At 42.2% G+C, this 24255-nt stretch overlaps 1 protein-coding gene across 2 annotated transcripts in view; it reads left to right on the forward strand.

The window, feature by feature from the left end:
• The window catches only part of LOC138638703 (aminopeptidase NAALADL1-like), a 56527-nt gene that overhangs the window by 20050 nt on the left and 12222 nt on the right, over positions 1-24255 (forward strand). For both annotated transcript variants that reach the window (XR_011312534.1, XM_069728215.1), the window contains exons 11-16: positions 2202-2265; positions 5772-5839; positions 8746-8834; positions 9100-9190; positions 18565-18646; positions 19473-19643. Coding sequence is in view for 1 of the 2 variants with exons in the window: in XM_069728215.1 (XP_069584316.1) it covers positions 2202-2265; positions 5772-5839; positions 8746-8834; positions 9100-9190; positions 18565-18646; positions 19473-19643 (565 nt within the window). In the remaining variant the exon portion in view is untranslated. The remainder of the gene's footprint in view (positions 1-2201; positions 2266-5771; positions 5840-8745; positions 8835-9099; positions 9191-18564; positions 18647-19472; positions 19644-24255) is intronic.

The raw sequence follows: 24255 nt of genomic DNA on the forward strand, positions 1-24255 counted from the left end.
AACTATTTTTTATTTTAATTTTTTTTTTTTAACAGGGATATGGTGCCCACACTGCTAAATACTACGTGGGCTGTGTTAGATACCGCGTGGCTGCTATATACTACCTGGCAAGTGTTAGATACTATGTGGGCTGTGTTCTATACTGCTTGTGCTGCGTTATATACCACATGGCTGCTATATACTATGTGGCCAGTGTTAGATACTACGTGGCTGTGTTCTATACTGTGTGCTATATACTACCTGGCCAGTGTTAGATACTATGTGGGCTGTGTTCTATACTGCGTGGGCTGCGTTATATACTACATGGCTGCTATATACTACGTGGGCAGTGTTATATACTGCGTGGCTGTGTTCTATACTGTGTGCTATATACTACCTGGCCAGTGTTAGATACTATGTGGGCTGTGTACTGCGTGGGCTGCGTTATATACTACATGGCTGCTATATACTACGTGGGCACTGTTATATACTACATGGCTGTGTTCTATACTGTGTGCTATATACTACCTGGCCAGTGTTAGATACTATGTGGGCTGTGTTCTATACTGCGTGGGCTGCGTTATATACTACATGGCTGCTATATACTACGTGGGCAGTGTTATATACTGCGTGGCTGTGTTCTATACTGTGTGCTATATACTACCTGGCCAGTGTTAGATACTATGTGGGCTGTGTTCTATACTGCGTGGGCTGCGTTATATACTACATGGCTGCTATATACTACGTGGGCAGTGTTATATACTGCGTGGCTGTGTTCTATACTGTGTGCTATATACTACCTGGCCAGTGTTAGATACTATGTGGGCTGTGTTCTATACTGCGTGGGCTGCGTTATATACTACATGGCTGCTATATACTACGTGGGCAGTGTTATATACTACGTGGCTGTGTTCTATACTGCGTGCTATATACTACGTGGCCACTGTTAGATACTATGTGGGCTGTGCTATATATTACGTGGCCAGTGTTACATACTACGTGGGCTGTGTTATATACTGCGTGGGCTGCTATATACTGCGTGGCTGCTATATACTGTGTGGGCTGTGTTATATACTACATGGGCTGTGTTATTTACTGCGTGGGCTGTGTTATTTACTGTGTGGCCTATATTAACGCATCGGGTATTCTAGAATATGTATGTATGTATATAGCAGCCACATGGTATATACCACAGGCCACGTAGTACTCCTATATACCACGTGGACTGTGCTATATACTATTTGGCTGCTATATACATGCATACATATTCTAGAATACCCGATGCGTTAGAATCGGGCCACCATCTTGTCATGGAATAAATATCCCTGATCCTGGTATATATCCCCCATTCTACTGCTGTTCTTTAATCATAGAAAAAAATAAACAATTATATTCACCTTCCCTCAGCGCCCCAGCTGTGCAGCATCCTCTTCTGAAGCTGACAGCTGACTTCAGAGTGCAAGTGATGGGACCGCATGATGTCACTGCCATGCGCCCCCAGTCACGTGCAGGCCGACGTCAGCTGCTGGTACCTGATTGTCCGGCAGCGTATATTGCAGCGCATGGACCCAGTAGGTCTCGGTGCCCCAATACACTTCAGCTGAATGTGTGTCTGATGACGCACATCCAGTTGAAGTTTGCACTGGCATCGGTGGCAGACAATCTATTAGACCATGCCTGTGATAATCACGATGAAGGGTTCCATTAGTTTCCTCTATAAAACTTCGTAGATGTCGTGGTAACTATTGACCGAATCATCTAAGCGGTAAAACAGCCAGAATTGGAGCTTTCTGTGATGTAGGTTGTTCCCTCAGTAGAATGACTTATACATTCAAATGTTTTGTGGAACAGTGAATTAAGATATACAGTAGGAGTTGAATTTGCGAAAATGAAGTTACTCCCATTCTTGGTAGTAGGAGACTAGCTATCGATCACGGTCTTCCTCCTAGGTCGGTGCCACAGGCACAGGTCTTTTTTGGCTATGTCATCATTAATTATGCCACTTGTCATTGAGAGCGGCTTCCAGTACAGCACATGGTGACGAGGGGTTAATCATTGCAGTCCCAAAAAGTTCTACACTTGCCTTTGAACGCTCACATTTCAAAGTCTCTGCATGTTGTCAGTGAGTTACTGTGTCATTATTACTCTTTTTTATGTAAATTGCACATTTTCTACATATTTTTTCATATCCTGTAGTTATGACGGTTTTTTCTACATTTTAGGATTACTATAGTAAATTAAGGGACAGAACTGTGGCTTACATCAATGTAGACATCTCTGTCTTTGGTGAGTTTCAAATTCAATATATTAACTATATACAACCTCTTCTTCTCTAGCGCACTCCAGGGCAGTACAGGCATAAGGCACAATGTTGAAGTCTCCCCTGTAGGGTGGTGAAAAAAGTGTCCCCTGTATGTAAAATACAACATATAGAGCTGTCCCATATATTATAGAATATAGTGTTTACTAATAAATCTTGGAATGATCCTGAAACTGGTTTTCCAAACTCTTCCGTATGCCTATGTTTCCCTTAGTAAAATAATAATATATATACTCACCTCTGGCGCCACTCCAGCAGTGTCGGCCCTGGTTCTCCCGGAGCTCTCGTATGGACGTAATTGACATCCGGAAGAAGTGAGAGCTGCGGCTGCCCTGTTCATGAGCATGTCTTGATTTGTCTAAAGCAGAGGAGAGTGACGCCGGCGCTGATTGTCCTCAGGGATAGCTTAACATAACAATGTCACGCAAGCCTCGGGAGAGCCAGTGCCGACACCACTGGAATGGTGCCATAGGTGAGTATAGATGTTATTATTTTACTAAGGAGGACCTAGGGATTCAGAAGGGGTCCGAGTAATCGGCAACCTCTTTAAGGCAAAGACCTCAGACTTCTTGCATGTGCTTCCCAGCTGGTGGAGCCCTAAAAACTATTGCTCTATTATGACACCAGGAGTGTCACAGTGAAATTTGGTCAAAACCATATCCTTGCGGATAACATGAAAACAATAGCTGTATGAATCAAGATCTTCAGTAGACCCTTTCTCTTTTACTATCTGATCCACCGTGTGACTGGAGCAGTAGGGAGCATGTGTGACGACCACTCCTTTAGGCAGTGAATGGAGTGGTGTTCTCACTTACGAAATACTGCCTCATCCACACAGGGGACTTTGATACCTTTGTGATTGATGGGGGTCCGTTCGGTTGAACCCCAAGTGATCAGATTCTTATTGTCGATTTTTGGAAAACTCGTTTAATGCGTTACTGCACTCTGTAAGGTACTGTAAAAACATGTCAAAGGTTTTTAATGTTATGGGTCCAGACGTTGAGATCCCTACCAATCTATAAAATGGAAAGGTGGAAGCGCTCCGCTAAAGACTCTGCGCTCTCCTCTGAGACTGAAGATGGACTTAATAGAACATTTATGACCCCGTCTTCAGAGGAGACCTGTGTCCGGCTTCCTCCATTTTAGCAATATGAGGAGGTGTTGACCCCTAGGGTTTTTCCTTCAAGTGTTACGGGGTATGTTTTTACTAGCATCTGGATTCCGGATTTTTTTTTTGTTTAACTCTATTGACCAATGAAGAAACTGCTGGCGGATTTTGAAGCCAGAACGCTGGCAAATTGTTCAAAAAGACACCTTGGCATTATTTGAGTTTTGAGCCTTCCTATTGACTTGTGTTGGAAGTATAAATCGTCTTTAGCGTCTTTTAACAGCTTAGCGTCTTTGGAAACCTGAAGCGGTTAAAAGACGCTAAAAAAACTGAACATGTGAGCAGCGTGTTGTTTATATGTAAAATTGCATACGATGATTCTTTTGGACGTTTAGGTAGCGCTTTTTCAGGCAGTTTTCAGAGCAGAAGCCACCTAAAGAAGACATTGTGTGCAATCTGGCTTATAGTTAAATATATCATAAATATAAATATATTATATATATATATATATATATATATACGGAACGGAGAGTATTCAGACCCCTTTGCAGCTATTTGGTAAATTCAAAAAATTTCATTTTTTTTCTCATTAATGTACACTCTGCACCCCATCTTGACAGAAAAAAACGGAAATGTAGAAATGTTTGCAAATTTATCAAAAAAAGAAAAACTGAAATATCACATGGTCATAAGTATTCAGACTCGTTGCTCAGACACTTATATTTAAGTCACATGTACTCACTGTACATATATGAATTATAGACAGGCAGCAAGATGGCGTCTTCTGATGACAAGTTTGAAATGATGTGTCACCGAGGTACCTGGCCTCGGTGATATGACACCTGCAAAAGGCTCCAGTACGGATAGAGTGATGAGAGGTTTTACTTAGCGGATCAGCAAAGGGTTAATGTGTCAGGTATGACTGGTAAGTGATGGGCAGGACCTGTCATTCCCATCCTCCAGTCTAGATCTAGGCAAACTGCGAATTTGTCAGGAATTGTAGCCTCACCCCCCCTCACGTCTCCCTGAGTTTTCTCCTTGCAACTCAGGCTGAGACTGTAATGGTGGACGGCAGTGCGAACGTGTGCGCTTTTTCTGGGAGTGTACGCCTACAGGAGGCAGACGGGAGGGCAAACGATTTTTTTTCCAATGCTCCCAATTTATTTATTGCTTTATCAAATGATAATACTCGTTACGGTAAAATGTATTGCAACAAGTATCACGCTACGTTCACACCCACTGTATTGCTGGTCCAAGTGCTGTCCTTGAAAGAAAATAACCCTGACCTGTGAAAAAAGATCACAGCGCGCATCGGTCTCTTCTGTATGTCGAATTAGACTTGCATAGTGAAGTTTATGGGTGTGCAAAAAAAACCCATCCCATATGAATCATCCATATACAGTAGCATTCGATTTTTACAAATACATTTCCATTACCGACATAGGAAACTGCATTTGTTCTTGTAAATTTTATTTACTTCTGATATATAGAAATGGATGCCATATGGATGACAATACAGATGAAAAAAAATAATGTTTTTTGGATGGAAATCATATGATTTTTTTTTTATACGCTCATGTAAACTTAACCATATAATCAACTGCTTTTTATATAGTGATAAAATTAGTTTTGTGAAGAATTAAAGGGTGGTCAAAAATTTAAGATGAATTTCATACTAAATGACTATTTAATTCAATAATCTAATCGGTTTTCTAATAAACTTAAATTAAAAATTCCCTAACATTTCTTCTCTAATCTAACATCCTATCTGCTTTTTCTTTTACATTCCAATGATGTTGTGTTGTGAGAATTCTAGTGCATTTTGGGATACTTACACAGGACGTCATCAGGGGGCAGAGGCTGCGGTCACTGCCATAGCTGCTTTCCCCACTTTTAAACAAAGAGTCATCAGTGACCTCTGTTTCAAGGGCTGGGCTAGTCCCTGCTTGCCGCATTGTCTCCTTACAATTTATAATGACAGTGCACTCTCTTTCTGGCTCATCACTTCTCTTTATAGCCGGCTAGTGAGCGCACTGTCACTACACATTTATAGGAATATAGCACAGGGAGCTCACACTGAGCATATGTAAGAATTTATAACCCAACACATTATCAGCAGGGCAGGGACTAGGCCATCCCCTGAAACAAATGTCACTGATACCGTTCCTTTTCCTGGAGGGAGCAGAGGCCGTAGCAGCATTCCTGTGTGAATGCTGCCTACAGACTACCTGAGCGCATCCCTACAATATATACAGTATCTATATATCAGATAGAAATCTAAAGCTTTTATCATTCCTCACAAGCTTGTTACAGACGATGTGATTTTATTACACGGCAATATGACAAATAACTTTCCTCTTTCAGCGAACGCAACATTGAGGGTTCAGGGGACTCCTCCAGCACAAGGTGTGGTCTTTGCTGCATCTAAACAGGTAACTCCATTGTCTGATGTGAGAAAGTAAGAGATATCAACCACTTACAGCTGCCTGAAATATTCCCGAAAAAAGCACAATTTAAACGCTAAAAAGACTCCATCACTCCATCTAAACCTCGGTTCTGAATTCTGCTGACATGGACTCGGGTCATACTTGCACTGTCTGAGTGTCCATCAAGACTTCTGACATTTAGCTCAGTCATTAGTGTTCCGGTAAAAAAAAATCCTGATGGGCCCAACAGAATCTATCAATATCTATATTAGGTCTATAGCAGTGTTTCCCAAAGTCCTCACGGGCTCCAACATGTCACGTTTTCAGGATTTCCTTAGTATTGCCCAGGTGTTGGAAGTATCCTCAAGGCATCAGGAATTCTCTCATCTGTGTAATGCTATGGAAATCCTGAAAACATGAACTGTGGGGGGTCATGAGGACTGTCCAGCTGTAGTTTGGGAAACATTGGTCTGCAGGAAAGCATATGTTTCATAGTTATCATGGAGTAACACACCAGACCGCACGGCTGAGCCCTCCAGTACATCGGGCATGGGTCAGATCCTCTTGTTCTGTTAAATGGTCGGTGGTGGTCGTGCCCGGTGCCTGGAGTATCGGAGACACTGGAAATGGAGTCACATGCCCATGGGTGTATGAGGGTTAAATGCCGCTGTTTTACTGTCCCCTCTGAGTGTGGTGATAAGTTCCCCGTGATGTAGCTACAGAGAGAACATGATAGTCAGGAGTCAGGTTAACAAGGAAAAAGTTAACTTTACTTCAACACAGCCAGAATGGTGACGGCCAAAGCTGGTGCAATGGAAAAACTTGCAGATGATAATACGTCTCAATTCACAGCAGATGGTAGCATAGACAGAGAGCTGGGTACATAGAAGGAGCGCCTGACAGCAAGTCCCTCCAGTGCCTAGATCTGACGCTATGGAAATGTCTTCCACCCTGCCAGAGCTGCGATCCCTAGATGGCCTCCAGGTCCCAGTCTCCCTAACCTTCTTACCGTGTGAGGTGCGGTAGCAGAACATTTTCCCCATAGTTGCTATGAAATACTCCTCCTGGCCGGGTATTCTTCTTGCGTTTCAGGCCCTGAATGGCAAATAGACCTGTGTGCTATTGAGAATCAGGACATCACTCCATCGCAGTAATAGACGTCTCGAAGGGTCCCTCACGCGGTCCTCAGATTAACTGCTCAATAACGGCCTGGTAGATCAGGGTAATGGATTCTCTCCCATGCTTTATGGGTTGTTCTTGACTGTGGTACATAATGAGGTACTCACTGCAACTCTCTAGACTCTGAATGACTCTCTACTCTTGCTCTTGACTCTGAACTGAACCAACCAAACTATTCTCTTAGAAACCTGGACTTGGTGAGGAGAAAAATAGAGCTTTTAGTAATACATCTCTGGAGTAGTGGTATTACAAAGGGATTGTCCATCAATTAATAAAATTCTGAAAAGACTTTAGAGAGTTATCAAAAAATATAGAAAATAAAAAAATAGAAATAAAAAAAATATAGAAAAAAAATCAATTTATCAATCCCTGGCCTTAACAGTCCCCCTACCATTCTCTGTACTACCCCCACAGCTTTCTACACAAGTCACCACTTCAATCACTGGTTGACTAGGCCACAACTGATGTCTGTACTTCCCTGCAGCTGATCATGTGCCATCTAACCAAGTGACAGCTGCAGCCATCCAGTGATTGATTACTTTTTATTTATTTATTTTTTTATTATTTTATAATGTACTTAGATGTTTTCACATTTCTTTTCTTTTTTTATCTCATAACTTTATCACCTGTTTAAAGATGTACTTTTAATTTTATAACTTTCTTAGATGATTTCACCTTATTTTTTATACATTTCTTAGCTGTTACTAGGTTTCTTTTCTTGTTTTTATTTTGATAATTTATTTTAGATTCTTCCAGATTTATTATATTACCGTATTTTATAACGGTCTTGGATTTTTTTTTTCATACATATTTTTGACCTTTTCAGAGTAATTTTATATATTTTATTTTAATACTTTCTTAGATACTTTCAGAATTATTTGTATTATATATATATATTTTATGTTTTCAGATGTATTTTCTTCTTTTATATTATACCTTTTGTACATGTCAGATTTTCATTTTTTTTTTTAATTTTCATATTTATTTATTTATGTTGTTGTTTTATAAGATTCTTAGACATCTTCATTTTTGTTTCCTTTTGAGATTTTATGTTTAGATTTTTTTTTACTATATAACATTAATATTTCTGATTTTTTTTAAATCTGATGACTTTCTTTAATGTTTTTAGATGTATTTTATTTACCGTATTTTATAGCTTTCTTATATATACAGTATATGTATTTTTAGAAATATTTTTTTTTCTAGCTGGCTAACTCCTTTTAATTAAGTCATACACAAAACTTCACAATGTTAAGATGCTTTAGATACTCAGATTTTGTGCCCCATGAGGCAACTATATACAAGTCGTTTATGATCTGTTCACATTGATGATCGGGAATACAATCCTTCTGGAACACAATCCTTCTGTCCCCACATAGCGTGCATATTGTCAGCATATTGTCAGCAGCTCATCCCCTGTTTACATGAGGCTATGTCCTGTCGACAGTGATGATTCAATGACCCGTCGAAACGTTTTGCAGCAGATTAGCAGCATGTTTACATGAACGGATGATCGGGATGAGCTGATCACTTAAGAAAGCATAGTTTCTATCCAGTAATAATGCTGTATATTAATAATACAGCAGTGCTAATAAACTATCTGGTAGCGTCCATATTGATTACCATGCCTCCATATAGCACACAGACCATGAACTCCTGTATATGAATCCGCTAAGGAAGCGAGCTTTTTATGTATAATTCCAGAGTAATGTCTTGTCATTCTCATACTACAGGTGAAGACCCCCAAAAATGACCTAACCGTGTACGATAACTGGAAAAATCACTCCAACCGCACCAGCTCGCAGCATGGCGTCATTCCCCAGTGAGTTCTGCATTTCCGTATATCTCTGATGAAAATTTAATTATGTGACGTCAATGATCTGGATTCTGGAGAAAATTGTTCCTTATACTTGAGTATCCACACCAATACCCACAGAATATCGCCCTGGTTTGTTGGGTACACTACTATCCCCTATGTAATGTGGCATTCATCGGTGACGATAGTTTCCCTCGTGTTCTATAATGTTGCTCACTTTCAGTGTATAGTGATGGTGATATTTCTTCCATTTCCATTGCTTTCCCTGTAGGATTGGGACCCTGGGTATCGGCAGTGACTACGCCCCATTTTTACATTACTTGGGTATAACATGCATGGACATCGCATACACCTACGATACAGTAAGTACTGATGTGGACTAAAGACAAGTGTGGAAACCAGAAACTGACAGTTCTGTGATTACTGTGGTCTTCTGCTAAGTGATGTATGAGCTAACAAGAGGGGTGGCAGAAGGAAGGAGGCAACTCATATGAACGTATTTAAAGAGAACCTGTCAGCAGCATTTACAGTCATGGCCAAAAGTATTGACACCCCTGCAATTCTGTCAGATAATACTCAGTTTCTTCCTGAAAATGATTGCAAACACAAATTATTTGGTATTATTATCTTCATTTTATTTGTCTTAACTGAAAAAACACAAACGAGAATGAAGCAAAAAGCAAAACATTGATCATTTCACACAAAACTCCAAAAATGGGCCAGACAAAAGTATTGGCACCCTCAGCCTAATACTTGGTTGCACAACCTTTAGCCAAAATAACTGCGACCAACCGCTTCCGGTAACCATCAATGAGTTTCTTACAATGCTCTGCTGGAATTTTAGACCATTCTTCTTTGGCAAACTGCTCCAGGTCCCTGATATTTGAAGGGTGCCTTCTCCAAACTGCCATTTTTAGATCTCTCCACAGGTGTTCTATGGGATTCAGGTCTGGACTCATTGCTGGCCACCTTAGAAGTCTCCAGTGCTTTCTCTCAAACCATTTTCTAGTGCTTTTTGAAGTGTGTTTTGGGTCATTGTCCTGGTGGAAGACCCATGACCTCTGAGGGAGACCCAGCTTTCTCACACTGGGCCCTAAATTATGCTGCAAAATTTGTTGGTAGTCTTCAGACTTCATAATGCCATGCACACGGTCAAGCAGTCCAGTGCCAGAGGCAGCAAAGCAACCCCAAAACATCAGGGAACCTCCGCCATGTTCGACTGTAGGGACCGTGTTCTTTTCTTTGAATGCCTCTTTTTTTCTCCTGTATACTGTATGTTGATGCCTTTGCCCAAAAAGCTCTACTTTTGTCTCATCTGACCAGAGAACATTCTTCGAAAACGTTTTAGGCTTTTTTAGGTAAGTTTTGGCATACTCCAGCCTGGCTTTTTTATGTCTCGGGGTAAGAAGTGGGGTCTTCCTGGGTCTCCTACCATACAGTCCCTTTTCATTCAGACGCCGGAGGATAGTACGGGTTGACTCTGTTGTACTCTCGGACTGCAGGGCAGCTTGAACTTGTTTGGATGTTAGTCGAGGTTCTTTATCCAACATCCGCACAATCTTGCGTTGAAATCTCTTGTCAATTTTTCTTTTCTGTCTACATCTAGGGAGGTTAGCCACAGTGCCATGGGCTTTAAACTTCTTGATGACATGACACTGCGCACGGTAGACACAGGAACATTCAGGTCTTTGGAGATGGACTTGTAGCCTTGAGATTGCTCATGCTTCCTCACAATTTGGTTTCTCAAGTCCTCAGACAGTTCTTTGGTCTTCTTTCTTTTCTCCATGCTCAATGTGGTACACAAAAGGACACAGGACAGAGGTTGAGTCAACTTTAATCCATGTCAACTGGCTGCAAGTGTGATTTAGTTATTGCCAACACCTGTTAGGTGCCACAGGTAAGTTACAGGTGCTGTTAATTACACAAATTAGAGAACCATCACATGATTTTTCGAACAGTGCCAATACTTTTGTCCACCCCCTTTTTTATGTTTGGTGTGGAATTATATCCAATTTGGCTTTAGGACAATTCTTTTTGTATTTTTTCATTTAAGACAAATTAAATCAAGATAATAATACCAAATAATTTGTGTTTTGTTGTGAATTCCGCTCTTGGGCTCCCTCCGGTGGTTGTAAGTGGCACTTTTGTGAGTTCTGCTCTTGGGCTCCCTCTTGTGGTTTCTAGTGGTATGGCTGCTCCTTGGAGTTAGCTGTCATCAGCTGCCTCAACTTATCGTCTCTTCTGCTCCGCTATTTAAGTCTGGCTCTTTCTTCAGCCTGTGCCACTTGTCAATGTTTCCTGGCTGGATTCACATCTCTGCTTGGATTCTCCTGGTTTCCTGACCAGTTCTGCAAAGATAAGTTCTGGCTTTGCTCATTTCAGTCCACATGTTGTGGACTTATTGTTCTGTGCATTCTATATTTGTCCAGCTTGTCAGTATGGATTATTTCTGTTAGCTGGAAGCTCTGGGAAGCAGATTTACCCTCCACACCTTTAGTCAGGTGTGGAGATTTTGTAAACTCTGTGTGGATTGTTTTGTAGTTTTTATACTGACCGCACAGTATCCTTTCCTGTCCTATCTATCAAGCTAGACTGGCCTCCTATGCTAAAATCTGATTTCATTCCTGCGTATGTTATTTTCCCCTCCTCTCACCGTCAATATTTGTGGGGGGTTATCTTTCCTTTGGGGATTTTCTCTGAGGCAAGATAGGTTTCCTGTTTCCATCTTTAGGGGAAGTTAGATCTTAGGCTGTGCCGATGGGTCTAGGGAGCGTCAGGTACCCCCCACGGCTATTTTTAGTTGCGCTGCTAGGTTCAGGGTTTGCGGTCAGTACAGATACCACCTCCTTCAGAGCTTGTCTCATGTTGTTCCTAAACCACCAGATCATAACAGTACAAGTGGCCGAAAATGAATTAAATATATCTCAGAAGAAGGAAAAGAAAGTTCTGAACCATTTTTTTCCTGTGCTTTGGTTTGTCTTTTTTTTTTCCTCTTGATATCTGGGTGGTTCAGTATATATGTTTTGGCATGGATGTTCAGGGTTTGTTTTCTCATGTGGATCAACTTGCTGCAAAACTACAGAGTATCCAGGACTATGTTGTCCAGACTCCGGCTTTAGAGCCCAGAATTCCTACTCCAGATTTGTTTTTTGGGGACAGATCCAAGTTTTTGAACTTTAAAAATAACTGCAAATTGTTTTTTGCTTTGAAACCCCGTTCTTCTGGTGATCCCATTCAGCGGGTGAAAATCATCATATCCTTGCTGCATGGTGACCCTCAAGACTGGGCTTTTTCTCTTGAAACAGGGGATCCGGCATTATTTAATGTAGATGCATTTTTTCAAGCGCTCGGATTATTGTATGACGAACCTAATTCTGTGGATCATGCAGAAAAAACCCTGTTGGCCTTGTGTCAAGGTCAGGAAGAGGCAGAGTTATACTGCCAGAAATTTAGAAAATGGTCTGTGCTCACTAAATGGAATGAAGAGGCTCTGGCTGCTATTTTCAGAAAAGGTCTTTCTGAAACCCTTAAAGATGTTATGGTGGGCTTTCCTACTCCTGCCGGTTTGAGCGAATCTATGTCTCTAGCCATTCAGATTGATCGGCGTCTGCGCGAGCGCAAAGCTGTGCACCATATGGCAGTATCCTCTGAGCATAGTCCTGAACTTATGCAATGTGATAGGATTTTGACTAGAATAGAATGGCAGGAATTCAGACGTCAGAATAGGCTGTGTTTTTACTGTGGTGATTCGGCTCATGTTATCTCTGATTGCCCTAAGCGTACTAAGAGAGTCGCTAGGTCTGTTACCATTAGTACTATACAGCATAAATTTCTCTTATCTGTGACCCTGATTTGCTCATTGTCGTCCTTTTCTGTCATGGCATTTGTGGATTCAGGTGCTGCCCTGAACTTAATGGACTTAGAATTCGCCAGGCGCTGTGGTTTTTCCTTGCAGCCTTTGCAGAGCCCTATTCCTTTGAGGGGCATTGATGCTACACCCTTTGCCAAGGATAAACCTCAGTACTGGACACAGATGACTATGTACATGGCTCCTGCACATCAGGAAGATTGCCGTTTTCTGGTGTTGCATAACCTGCATGATGTTGTGGTACTGGGATTTCCATGGTTACAGGAACATAATCCGGTGCTGGATTGGAAAACTATGTCTGTGACTAGTTGGGGTTGTCGAGGAGTACATAGTGACGTTCCTTTGATGTCAATTTCCTCTTCCCCCTCTTCTGAGGTCCCTGAGTTTTTGTTGGATTTCCAGGATGTATTTGATGAGCCCAAGTCCAGTTCCCTTCCTCCACATAGGGACTGTGATTGTGCTATTAACTTGATTCCTGGTTGTACGTTCCCTAAGGGCCGACTTTTCAATCTGTCTGTGCCAGAGCATGCCGCCATGCAGAGCTATGTTAAGGAATCTTTGGAGAAAGGGCATATTCGGCCCTCTTCGTCACCATTGGGAGCGGGTTTCTTTTTTGTTGCTAAGAAGGATGGTTCCTTGAGACCCTGTATTGATTATCGTCTTCTTAATAAGATCACGGTCAAATTCCAATACCCCTTGCCTTTGCTTACTGATTTGTTTGCTCAGATTAAGGGGGCTAGTTGGTTTACTAAGATTGACCTCCGAGGGGCATATAATCTTGTTCATATTAAACAGGGTGACAAATGGAAAACTGCATTTAATACGCCCGAAGGCCATTTTGAATACCTTGTGATGCCATTTGGGCTCTCTAATGCTCCATCTGTGTTCCAGTCTTTCATGCATGATATTTTCCGCAATTATCTTGACAAATTCATGGTCGTATATTTGGATGATATTTTGATTTTTTCCAATGATTGGGAGTCTCATGTGAAGCAGGTCAGGATGGTGTTCCAGATCCTTCGTGATAATGCTTTATTTGTGAAGGGGTCTAAGTGCCTATTCGGAGTTCAGAAGGTCTCTTTTTGGGGTTTTATTTTTTCTCCCTCGTCTATAGAAATGGATCCTGTTAAGGTCCAAGCTATTCATGACTGGATCCAACCCACATCTGTGAAGGGTCTTCAAAAATTTTTGGGCTTTGCTAATTTCTATCACAGTTTCATTGCCAACTTTTCCAGTGTGGTTAAGCCCCTTACTGATTTGACGAAGAAAGGCGCTGATGTGACGAATTGGTCCTCTGCGGCTGTTTCTGCCTTTCAGGAACTTAAACGCCGATTTACTTCTGCCCCTGTGTTGCGTCAGCCGGATGTTTCTCTTCCATTTCAGGTTGAGGTTGACGCGTCTGAGATTGGGGCAGGAGCCGTTTTGTCTCAGAGGAATTCTGATGGTTCCTTGATGAAACCGTGTGCCTTCTTTTCTCGGGAGTTTTCGCCTGCGGAACGCAATTATGATGTCGGCAATCGGGAGTTGTTGGCTATGAAGTGGGCATTTGAGGAGTGGCGACATTGGCTTGAGGGGGCCAAGCACCGTATTGTGGTCCTGACCGATCATAAGAATCTGATTTACCTCGAGTCTGCCAAACGGCTGAATCCTAGACAGGCTCGATGGTCCCTGTTTTTCTCCCGCTTTAATTTTGTGGTCTCGTACATTCCTGGTACTAAAAATGTTAAGGCTGATGCCCTCTCTAGGAGTCCTGGAGCCGGTTGGCATTCTTAAGGAGTGGGTGATTCTTTCTGCTACCTCCCCTGATTTGCGGCGGGTGCTTCAGGAATTTCAGGCTGATAGGCCTGACCGCTGTCCAGTGGGGAAGCTGTTTGTTCCTGATAGATGGACAAGTAAGGTAATTTCTGAGGTTCATTGTTCAGTGTTGGCTGGTCATCCTGGGATTTTTGGTACCAGAGATTTGGTTGCTAGGTCCTTTTGGTGGCCTTCCTTGTCTCGCGATGTGCGTGCTTTTGTGCAGTCCTGTGGGACTTGCGCCCGGGCCAAGCCTTGCTGTTCCCGCGCTAGTGGGTTGCTTTTGCCTTTGCCGGTCCCTGAGAGGCCCTGGACGCATATTTCCAAGGATTTTATTTCGGATCTTCCTGTTTCCCAGAAGATGTCTGTTATCTGGGTTGTTTGTGACCGGTTCTCTAAAATGGTCCATCTGGTACCTTTGCCTAAGTTGCCTTCCTCCTCAGATCTGGTTCCATTGTTTTTTCAGCATGTGGTTCGTTTGCATGGCATTCCGGAGAATATTGTGTCTGACAGAGGTTCTCAGTTTGTCTCTAGATTTTGGCGGGCCTTTTGTGCTAGGATGGGCATTGACTTATCTTTTTCTTCGGCGTTTCATCCTCAGACTAATGGCCAAACTGAGCGAACTAATCAGACCTTGGAGACCTATTTGAGATGCTTTGTGTCTGCTGATCAGGATGATTGGGTGTCTTTCTTGCCGTTGGCCGAGTTTGCCCTTAATAATCGGGCTAGTTCGGCTACTTTGGTTTCACCTTTCTTTTGTAATTTTGGTTTTCATCCTCGTTTTTCTTCTGGGCAGGTTGAGCCTTCTGATTTTCCTGGTGTTAATTCTGTGGTGGACAGGCTGCAGCAGATTTGGACTCATGTGGTGGACAATTTGACGTTGTCTCAGGAAAGGGCTCAACGGTTTGCTAACCGCCGTCGGCGTGTTGGTCCCCGGCTTCGTGTGGGGGATTTGGTTTGGTTGTCTTCTCGTCATGTTCCTATGAAGGTTTCTTCTCCTAAGTTTAAGCCTCGGTTTATTGGTCCTTATAAAATTTCTGAAATTATTAATCCGGTGTCTTTTCGTTTGGCTCTTCCTGCCTCTTTTGCCATTCATGATGTTTTCCATAGATCTTTGTTGCGGAGATATGTGGTGCCCGTTGTTCCCTCGGTTGACCCTCCTGCCCCGGTGTTGGTTGAGGGAAAGTTGGAATATGAGGTTGAGAAGATTTTGGATTCTCGTTTTTCAAGGCGGATGCTTCAGTATCTTGTCAAGTGGAAGGGTTATTGCCAGGAGGATAATTCTTGGGTTGTTGCCTCTGATGTCCATGCTACCGATTTGGTTCGTGCTTTTCACTTGGCTCGTCCTGATCGGCCTGGGGGCTCTGGTGAGGGTTCGGTGACCCCTCCTCAAGGGGGGGGTACTGTTGTGAATTCCGCTCTTGGGCTCCCTCTTGTGGTTTCTAGTGGTATGGCTGCTCCTTGGAGTTAGCTGTCATCAGCTGCCTCCACTTATCGTCTCTTCTGCTCCGCTATTTAAGTCTGGCTCTTTCTTCAGCCTGAGCCACTTGTCAATGTTTCCTGGCTGGATTCACATCTCTGCTTGGATTCTCCTGGTTTCCTGACCAGTTCTGCAAAGATAAGTTCTGGCTTTGCTCATTTCAGTCCACATGTTGTGGACTTATTGTTCTGTGCATTCTATATTTGTCCAGCTTGTCAGTATGGATTATTTCTGTTACCTGGAAGCTCTGGGAAGCAGATTTATCATCCACACCTGACCATCTTTAGGGGAAGTTAGATCTTAGGCTGTGCCGAGGGGTCTAGGGGGCGTCAGGTACCCCCCACGGCTATTTTTAGTTGCGCTGCTAGGTTCAGGGTTTGCGGTCAGTACAGATACCACCTCCTTCAGAGCTTGTCTCATGTTGTTCCTAAACCACCAGATCATAACAGTGTTTGCATTCATTTTCAGGAAGAAACTGAGTATTATCTGACAGAATTGCAGGGGTGTCAATACTTTTGGCCATGACTGTAGTAGTATATAGCAGCCACGTAGTATATAGCACAGCCACGTAGTATATAGCACAGGCACGTAGTATATAGCACAGCCCACACAATATATAACACAGCTACGTAGTATATAGCACAGCCACGTAGTATGTTGCACAACCACGCAGTATATAGCACAGCCACTTAGTATAAGCACAGACACGTAGTATATAACACAGCCCACGCAATATATAACACAGCCACGTAGTATATAGCACAGCTACGTAGTATATTGCAGAGCTACGTAGTATATAGCATAGCCCACGCAGTATATAACACAGCACACGTAATATATAACACAGCCCATGTAGTATATAGCAATGTGGGCACCATATCCCTGTTAAAAAAAAGAATTAAAATAAAAAATAGTTATATACTCACCTTCCGGTGGCCCCGGATCCAGCCGAGGCCTTTAGCGATGCTCCTCGTGACGCTCCGTTCCCAGTAATGCCTTGCGGCAATAACCCGTGATGATGTAGCGGTCTCGCAAGACCGCTACGTCATCATGGGTCGTTGCCGCAATGCATTCTTGGGACCGGAGCGTCGCGAGAAGCGGGAAAGGCTGCCACGGACGCCGGAGGGTGAGAATATAATGATTTTTTTAAATTATTGTTTTTAACATTATATGTATTTACTATTGATGCTGCTATAATACTGCCCCTATGTACAAGAATATAACTACTATAATACTGCTCCTATGCACAAGAATATAACTACTATAATACTGTCCCCTATGTACAAGAATATAACTACTATAATACTGCCCCTATGTACAAGAATATAACTACTATAATACTGTCCCCTATGTACAGGAATATAACTACTATAATACTGTCCCCTATGTACAAGAATATAACTACTATAATGCTGCCCCTATGTACAAGAATATAACTGCTATAATACTGCTATGTACAAGAATATAACTACTATAATACTGCCCCTATGTACAAGAATATAACTGCTATAATACTGCTCCTATGTACAAGAATATAACTACTATAATACTGCCCCTATGTACAAGAATATAACTACTATAATACTGCCCCTATGTACAAGAATATAACTGCTATAATACTGCTCCTATGTACAAGAATATAACTACTATAATACTGCCCCTATGTACAAGAATATAACTACTATAATACTGCCCCTATGTACAAGAATATAACTACTATAATACTGCTCCTATGTACAAGAATATAACTACTATAATACTGCCCCTATGTACAAGAATATAACTACTATAATACTGCCCCTATGTACAAGAATATAACTGCTATAATACTGCTCCTATGTACAAGAATATAACTACTATAATACTGCCCCTATGTACAAGAATATAACTGCTATAATACTGCTCCTATGTACAAGAATATAACTACTGTAATACTGCCCCTATGTACAAGAATATAACTGCTATAATACTGCTCCTATGTACAAGAATATAACTACTATAATACTGCCCCTATGTACAAGAATATAACTGCTATAATACTGCTCCTATGTACAAGAATATAACTACTATAATACTGCCCCTATGTACAAGAATATAACTGCTATAATACTGCTCCTATGTACAAGAATATAACTACTGTAATACTGCCCCTATGTACAAGAATATAACTGCTATAATACTGCCCCTATGTGCAAGAATATAACTACTATCATACTGCTCCTATGTACAAGACTATAACTACTATAATACTGCCCCTATGTACAAGAATATAACTACTATAATACTGCCCCTATGTACAAGAATATAACTGCTATAATACTGCTCCTATGTACAAGAATATAACTACTATAATACTGCTCCTATGTACAAGAATATAACTACTATAATACTGCCCCTATGTACAAGAATATAACTACTATAATACTGCCCCTATGTACAAGAATATAACTGCTATAATACTGCTCCTATGTACAAGAATATAACTACTATAATACTGCCCCTATGTACAAGAATATAACTACTATAATACTGTGAATTGTTGGAGGTAATTTGCAAGCACTCTAATTTTTTGTTTATTCTTTTGAACCTTACAGAGGGTGACATCGGCTCGCATATATCCTGCCTACCACACAGCGTTTGACACTTTCGATTATGCTTCTAAATATATAGACCCAGGTAAAGTGGCTATATACATGGAGGTATAGATAGCTGGAGTAGTGGGCTCTTACTTCTTTAGGTCAGCCCTCTGACTTCCTACCCACAGGCACAGATGTAAGAACAATAGGGGCACTCCAGGGATTTTGTTGCTAAAAGGAGACATCTTGTAGATATGCCACAGATATCTACAAACACCTTTAACAAATAATAGCTCTTATGGATTTCTAGGGCCATTCATATATCGAATGTTTGTTCTCATCAATTCAAAGGGGTGGTCTTCTAGTAACTCTGTATAGGTGATGTGAACTCCCTCCACCCCTTCAAAAGGAAAAAAAAAAAGGATATTGTGCATCGCTTCCCGTGTCTCCCGCCATTCTCCTCACTTCCTCTTCGTGTCGGTGACATCACATGATCGCTTATTATCTCCCACTGATTGACTGCAGCCCTGAAGAAGCAGTGGCTACTGATTGGCTGCAGTTATCAAGTGTCAACACATACCGGAAGAGAAAACGGAGACCGGTGAAGAGACCTGAGCAGTGGCGTGCGACCGAGAGCAAAAGGGTCCATTAAATCAGTGTTTTATTTTATATATATATATTTTTTTATTATTTATTTATATATTTATTTATTTTTATATACCCGACCACGCACGATATTAGTATAAGATTAATAATGAATGAATCTAAAGTTTTAATAAAAAGATGACTTTAGCTATGTTTGATCAGCATTGGTCCAACTGCTCATCCCGCGTCACCGTGGGAATGGATCGTTACTCTATACGCGCGATCACGACTCCATAACTTATTCATTCGCCATCTATGTGTTTTTTTTGTTATACCTGTAGGATTTACCAGCCATCAGACGGTGGCACGCACGGCCGGAAATGTACTGCTGCGCTTAGCAGACAGTCTCATCCTGCCCCTGGGGGCCAGAGATTATGGCGAAACGTTGGATGGGTTTTATAAGCAAGCAGAAACTTTCCAGACCAATCTCAGCAAACATAACATCTCTCTAGGTAACAGTATAAATATAATACTACAGTTTTCATTCAAGTGTCTGCGCCTCTGATCTCGGACGTACTCACTCAGGCAGGACCAGCTATGAAACATTTTTGGATTTCTTCTCTGGTCTGATAAAAGCCAGTTCTGGCTCCAGGTTTACACGAGATCCCAGTAGGCTCCGCTTCACATACAATTTTTTTCTTTTTTTCCAAGCTTTACAACTTTGTATTTTTTTTTTTATCATTACCATGATATCATTTTTTTTCACTTTTTATTGGTTCACATTAAGGGGCTTGAACATTTGAACGTTTGCACAATCTCTAATATTGACGATTCCATTATAGCAACTGGAATGAATATAAATTTAAGTATGAGTGGCAATATTATACATATAAAGCATCATGGCATCAGGCACAGGGAGGCTAGGTGGTTACGACAAAGACTTACATAAAAGAGACAGATTGTTCTGTCCTCACTAGCTGAGGCAGGCTCATACGTAGCTATACAGTCAGCTAAACCGCTATACCGGGGTCCAATAAGGAGACTGTGGTTGAGTCTGTGCTTTATTAAACGTAGTGGTATATTGATGCGGTGAAACTGTGAACAATGATATACATAGAATCAGTGCATGGCATAGAACAGATACATAATACACATGATATACATTATGCATAACATTTAGAAAGCTAGTGACTAAACTAGGAGTACAACTGGTTAAACTAAGCTAATATAGAGCAGAAATATCTATAGGAAGCATAAAGACATACCGGCAATGCAATTGCAAGGGGGATGAAGTGAAGCGTCTTTCCTTGAAGGCAAACCGAAGAAAGTGAAAGGAAAAATGGAGGGAAATGGAGGCTGAGCTACCATAATGCATTGCAAAGGAGGAGGAGAATCAGACATGGATAATACAAAAACAAGATTGAACTGCCAACATAACTCTGACCGCTAGAGGGAGCCAAAGCACTAAAAACAAATAAAGATATGAACATCCATACTGAGAAACCTGCAATTACGCAAACAGATAATCAGGGTAACAATATTAGATGGCGGAGACAGAACACAGATAACAACTAAAAGACATACAATAAAAAAATATTGTAAAATTCGCGCACAACTACAAAAAGGATTTGAAGCTCAATGAGTCATTAAGGCCTTTGGGAGTGATTGTGTTGAGGGAGACTATCCACTTAGTCTCTCTTTTGAGGAGTTCCTTCTTATAATCCCCTCCACGTATGCCAAGCTGCACCCTATCTATCCCTCTGACTTTGAGCCATTTAGGGTTACTGTCATGATGGCTTCTAAAATGCTTTGGAATGGTTTTGAGTATTGTGGTGTCATGAGCTATAGCTGCCTTTCAGACATCAGAAAGGCAGCTATAGCTCATGACACCATCTTTCCAGTTGCTATAATGGAATCGTCATCTTTGATTGCGATCATGAAAACCTGATGACACTGTGTTGTTTGATGTGGAATATTTTTTAAGAACAAACATGGGACTTGGAGACAGATTCCCTGTAATATCCCCTCTGAAAGATTGCAGCCTGAAGAAAGATGGCTATTTACCAGCAGAAATTTCTTGCTACGTGGATATTTTGTAACTTATAAATGCTGTATCTGATAATATTTTTATTATGTCCATGTATGTAATCGTATTAGATATGCTTTCTTGATAATATGCCGTTTTTTGATAATATGTATATGGAGCGCCCCCAGACGCAGGGCCGCGGGTTACTCGGTACCGGTCCTCTCTGGCTCAGTTCTGGGGTTGTCACGGTGGCTGGACCCAGTCCGTGACCCTGCTAAGGGGCGTCCAATAAAAGAGATGATAACAGTCAGCTAAGACTTCGTGACGCCACCTCTGGTATTCGGTCAGGGTGACCGACGCTGCTTGGGGTCCACTGGGGTGATGTAACATAGTAACATAGTAACATAGTTAGTAAGGCTGAAAAAAGACATTTGTCCATCCAGTTCAGCCTATATTCCATCATAATAAATCCCCAGATCTACGTCCTTCTACAGAACCTAATAATTGTATGTTACAATATTGTTCTGCTCTAGGAAAACATCCAGGCCTCTCTTGAACCCCTCGACTGAGTTCGCCATCACCACCTCCTCAGGCAAGCAATTCCAGATTCTCACCGCCCTAACAGTAAAGAATCCTCTTCTATGTTGGTGGAAAAACCTTCTCTCCTCCAGACGCAAAGAATGCCCCCTTGTGCCCGTCACCTTCCTTGGTATAAACAGATCTCAGCGAGATATTTGTATTGTCCCATTATATACTTATACATGGTTATTAGATCGCCCCTCAGTCGTCTTTTTTCTAGACTAAATAATCCTAATTTCGCTAATCTATCTGGGTATTGTTGATGTGATGGCAGCTAGATGGTATACCTTCCCACAGGTGAAGTATGTCCCCAGGGCTTCCCAGTGGTGTAGGTGGCGATGGTGTGAGGTGCAGTGAAGAACGAGGACACAGGGTTGCAGTCTCTTTACCTCTTTTCTGAAGGCTTACGGATCCTCAATCCAGAGCACTGTTAACAGGGCTATCTGAGACCGGCCGGTCCGAAGGCACATCCAGAGTTCCCTTTGCAGGTGGAAATCGTTGCCTACCACTAGCGCCTGTGTGTTGTAGTGCTTCCCTGCTGAGCATTCGGTATAGTCCTCACAACTGCTGTTCTCGTTCGTTCCATTTCTTTCTCGTTCTTTCTATTCTCCGTCCCCCAAGTTTGTTATGGCTAGGACGCACCCGTTTGACGGGAAGGCTCGGAGCTATTCTGAGACCCTAGAGATGCCTCTCTCCACGGTGGCCCCCTATGTCTGCTTAGGTGATGTAAGGTAGACAGCCAACCTATAATTAACTGTCCTGCGGTATTTGAAGTAAGGCATAAAGTCAGTTACTTCCTCGGTGTTCCGGCCACCGGCTACGCGCCTCAGTAGGATGTTGCCGTTCTCCGGGCACGAATCCTACTGGCTCTCCTTTATGCTTGATCTCGTTTCTCACTGTCCACAATATCCTTTGCTTCGTGTCCGCCGCAAGGTAGTGCAGGCGCGGTTCCGTTTCGTTCTGTTCTTGTCGCTAAGTCTCTGCCAGGTTCCCACGCCTGACAGGGACTCCCCTGAAGTCTCCCTCACAACACCCAATGCCACGGGATGTTGCCTGGGCAAAACCCAGTCAGCTTCTGTCTAACTTCCTATCCAACCCCTAGTTTTATCAGTGTGAGGAGTGGCCTAATAAATAAAACCTTTTGCTCCCCCTTGTGGCCGGAGTGTGAAGTGTAATGTGTGCTGGTGATACCTGGTCAGGAGAATTTCTTTAGTGCCATCAGACGTACCATCACTCCCCTTAGTGGCAGAGCGACATTACTGCAACGATCAGGTCTCTGGGGCGCTGCATATATTTTCCTATACTGCTGATCGGGCTATGAATATTAAGCAATTAGTGTGGGGATTTGGGTGTCAATGCCTTTTTGAGACCCGCTTGTGTAGGCACCCATATAGAAAGAGTGAGCTTCATGCGACTTTACTGTTTCATTATTGCTCCTGTATGTTCATTGCAGGCACTCGCATTTTTCAGTCAGGTTTCAGGTTAGAGGCTGGTGCGCGCACCGCGCATGCGCTGCCTCTCGGCGAGAAGGGCGGCTGCTCTACATGGAGACACGTCGTCATGGCTACGGACCCGGTCATGTGACCGGTTCACGTGCACGTGTGACGTGCTCCTTGAGCGCCGCCCCGCTCTCTGCGACGCATCATGGCGGGGGCGCGCCGCTCACAGCTGGTGGTGCGACACATTAGGACAGGAGCAGTATATAAAAAGGTGGATTATTAGGTACCCATTACCTCCTGACGAAACTGCGGGGGCAGTGAAACGTGCGTCGAGGTGCGCTACGGGACCACTCTCTGGGGGCACATCATGGCTGCAGGTAATATGAGCGCTCTATAATATGTACCACTATTAGAGCACACAGTTATCTGTTGGGCACTATATAGCTCTGTTAATTTGATCAACAGCATGGCTGGCCTCACTGGCATTAATATAATTACATCTATTATTCTATGGTGGATGGCTTTTTCCGGTTTATTCCATAGTTGTGCTACTACATATAGCATATTGCTTGAATCTAGGTAGCTGGTGTTATTATTAACATTTCTGAAAAAGCATCAGGGCAAAGCTTCGATCTATTTACATATTCTATCTCCTAGCCATGATGGTATATACCCCGTATGGATTGTGGACCCTATCGGTTCTTTGTTAATATACAGCCTGTCTTACTCTCCCCCTATTTTTAGGGTATTGTTATATAATTGTAGGCACATCTATACATTTTGTGCTACTAGTGTTTGTATACATTTATATATGTGCGTTTAATAAATTTATACTTTTTTTACATATTTTACGCCTTCCTTATTCTCTATTTGGTTCCATGTTGGCAGTGGAAGGGATCACTAGGTGATCATATGTTAGGCTGTTTCGCCGTAGCTGTTAGGTGATGATGAGCAGTGCCAGGTTTTCTCCACACATACTGCTTAGAATTGTCACCAAAAAGGTCTATCTTCATATCATCAGACCAGAGAATCTTATTTCTCATAGTCTGAGAGGCCTTCATGTGTTTTTTTAGCAAACTC

This window comes from Ranitomeya imitator, chromosome 5 (assembly GCF_032444005.1).
Source record: "Ranitomeya imitator isolate aRanImi1 chromosome 5, aRanImi1.pri, whole genome shotgun sequence".
Taxonomy (NCBI): domain Eukaryota; kingdom Metazoa; phylum Chordata; class Amphibia; order Anura; family Dendrobatidae; genus Ranitomeya; species Ranitomeya imitator.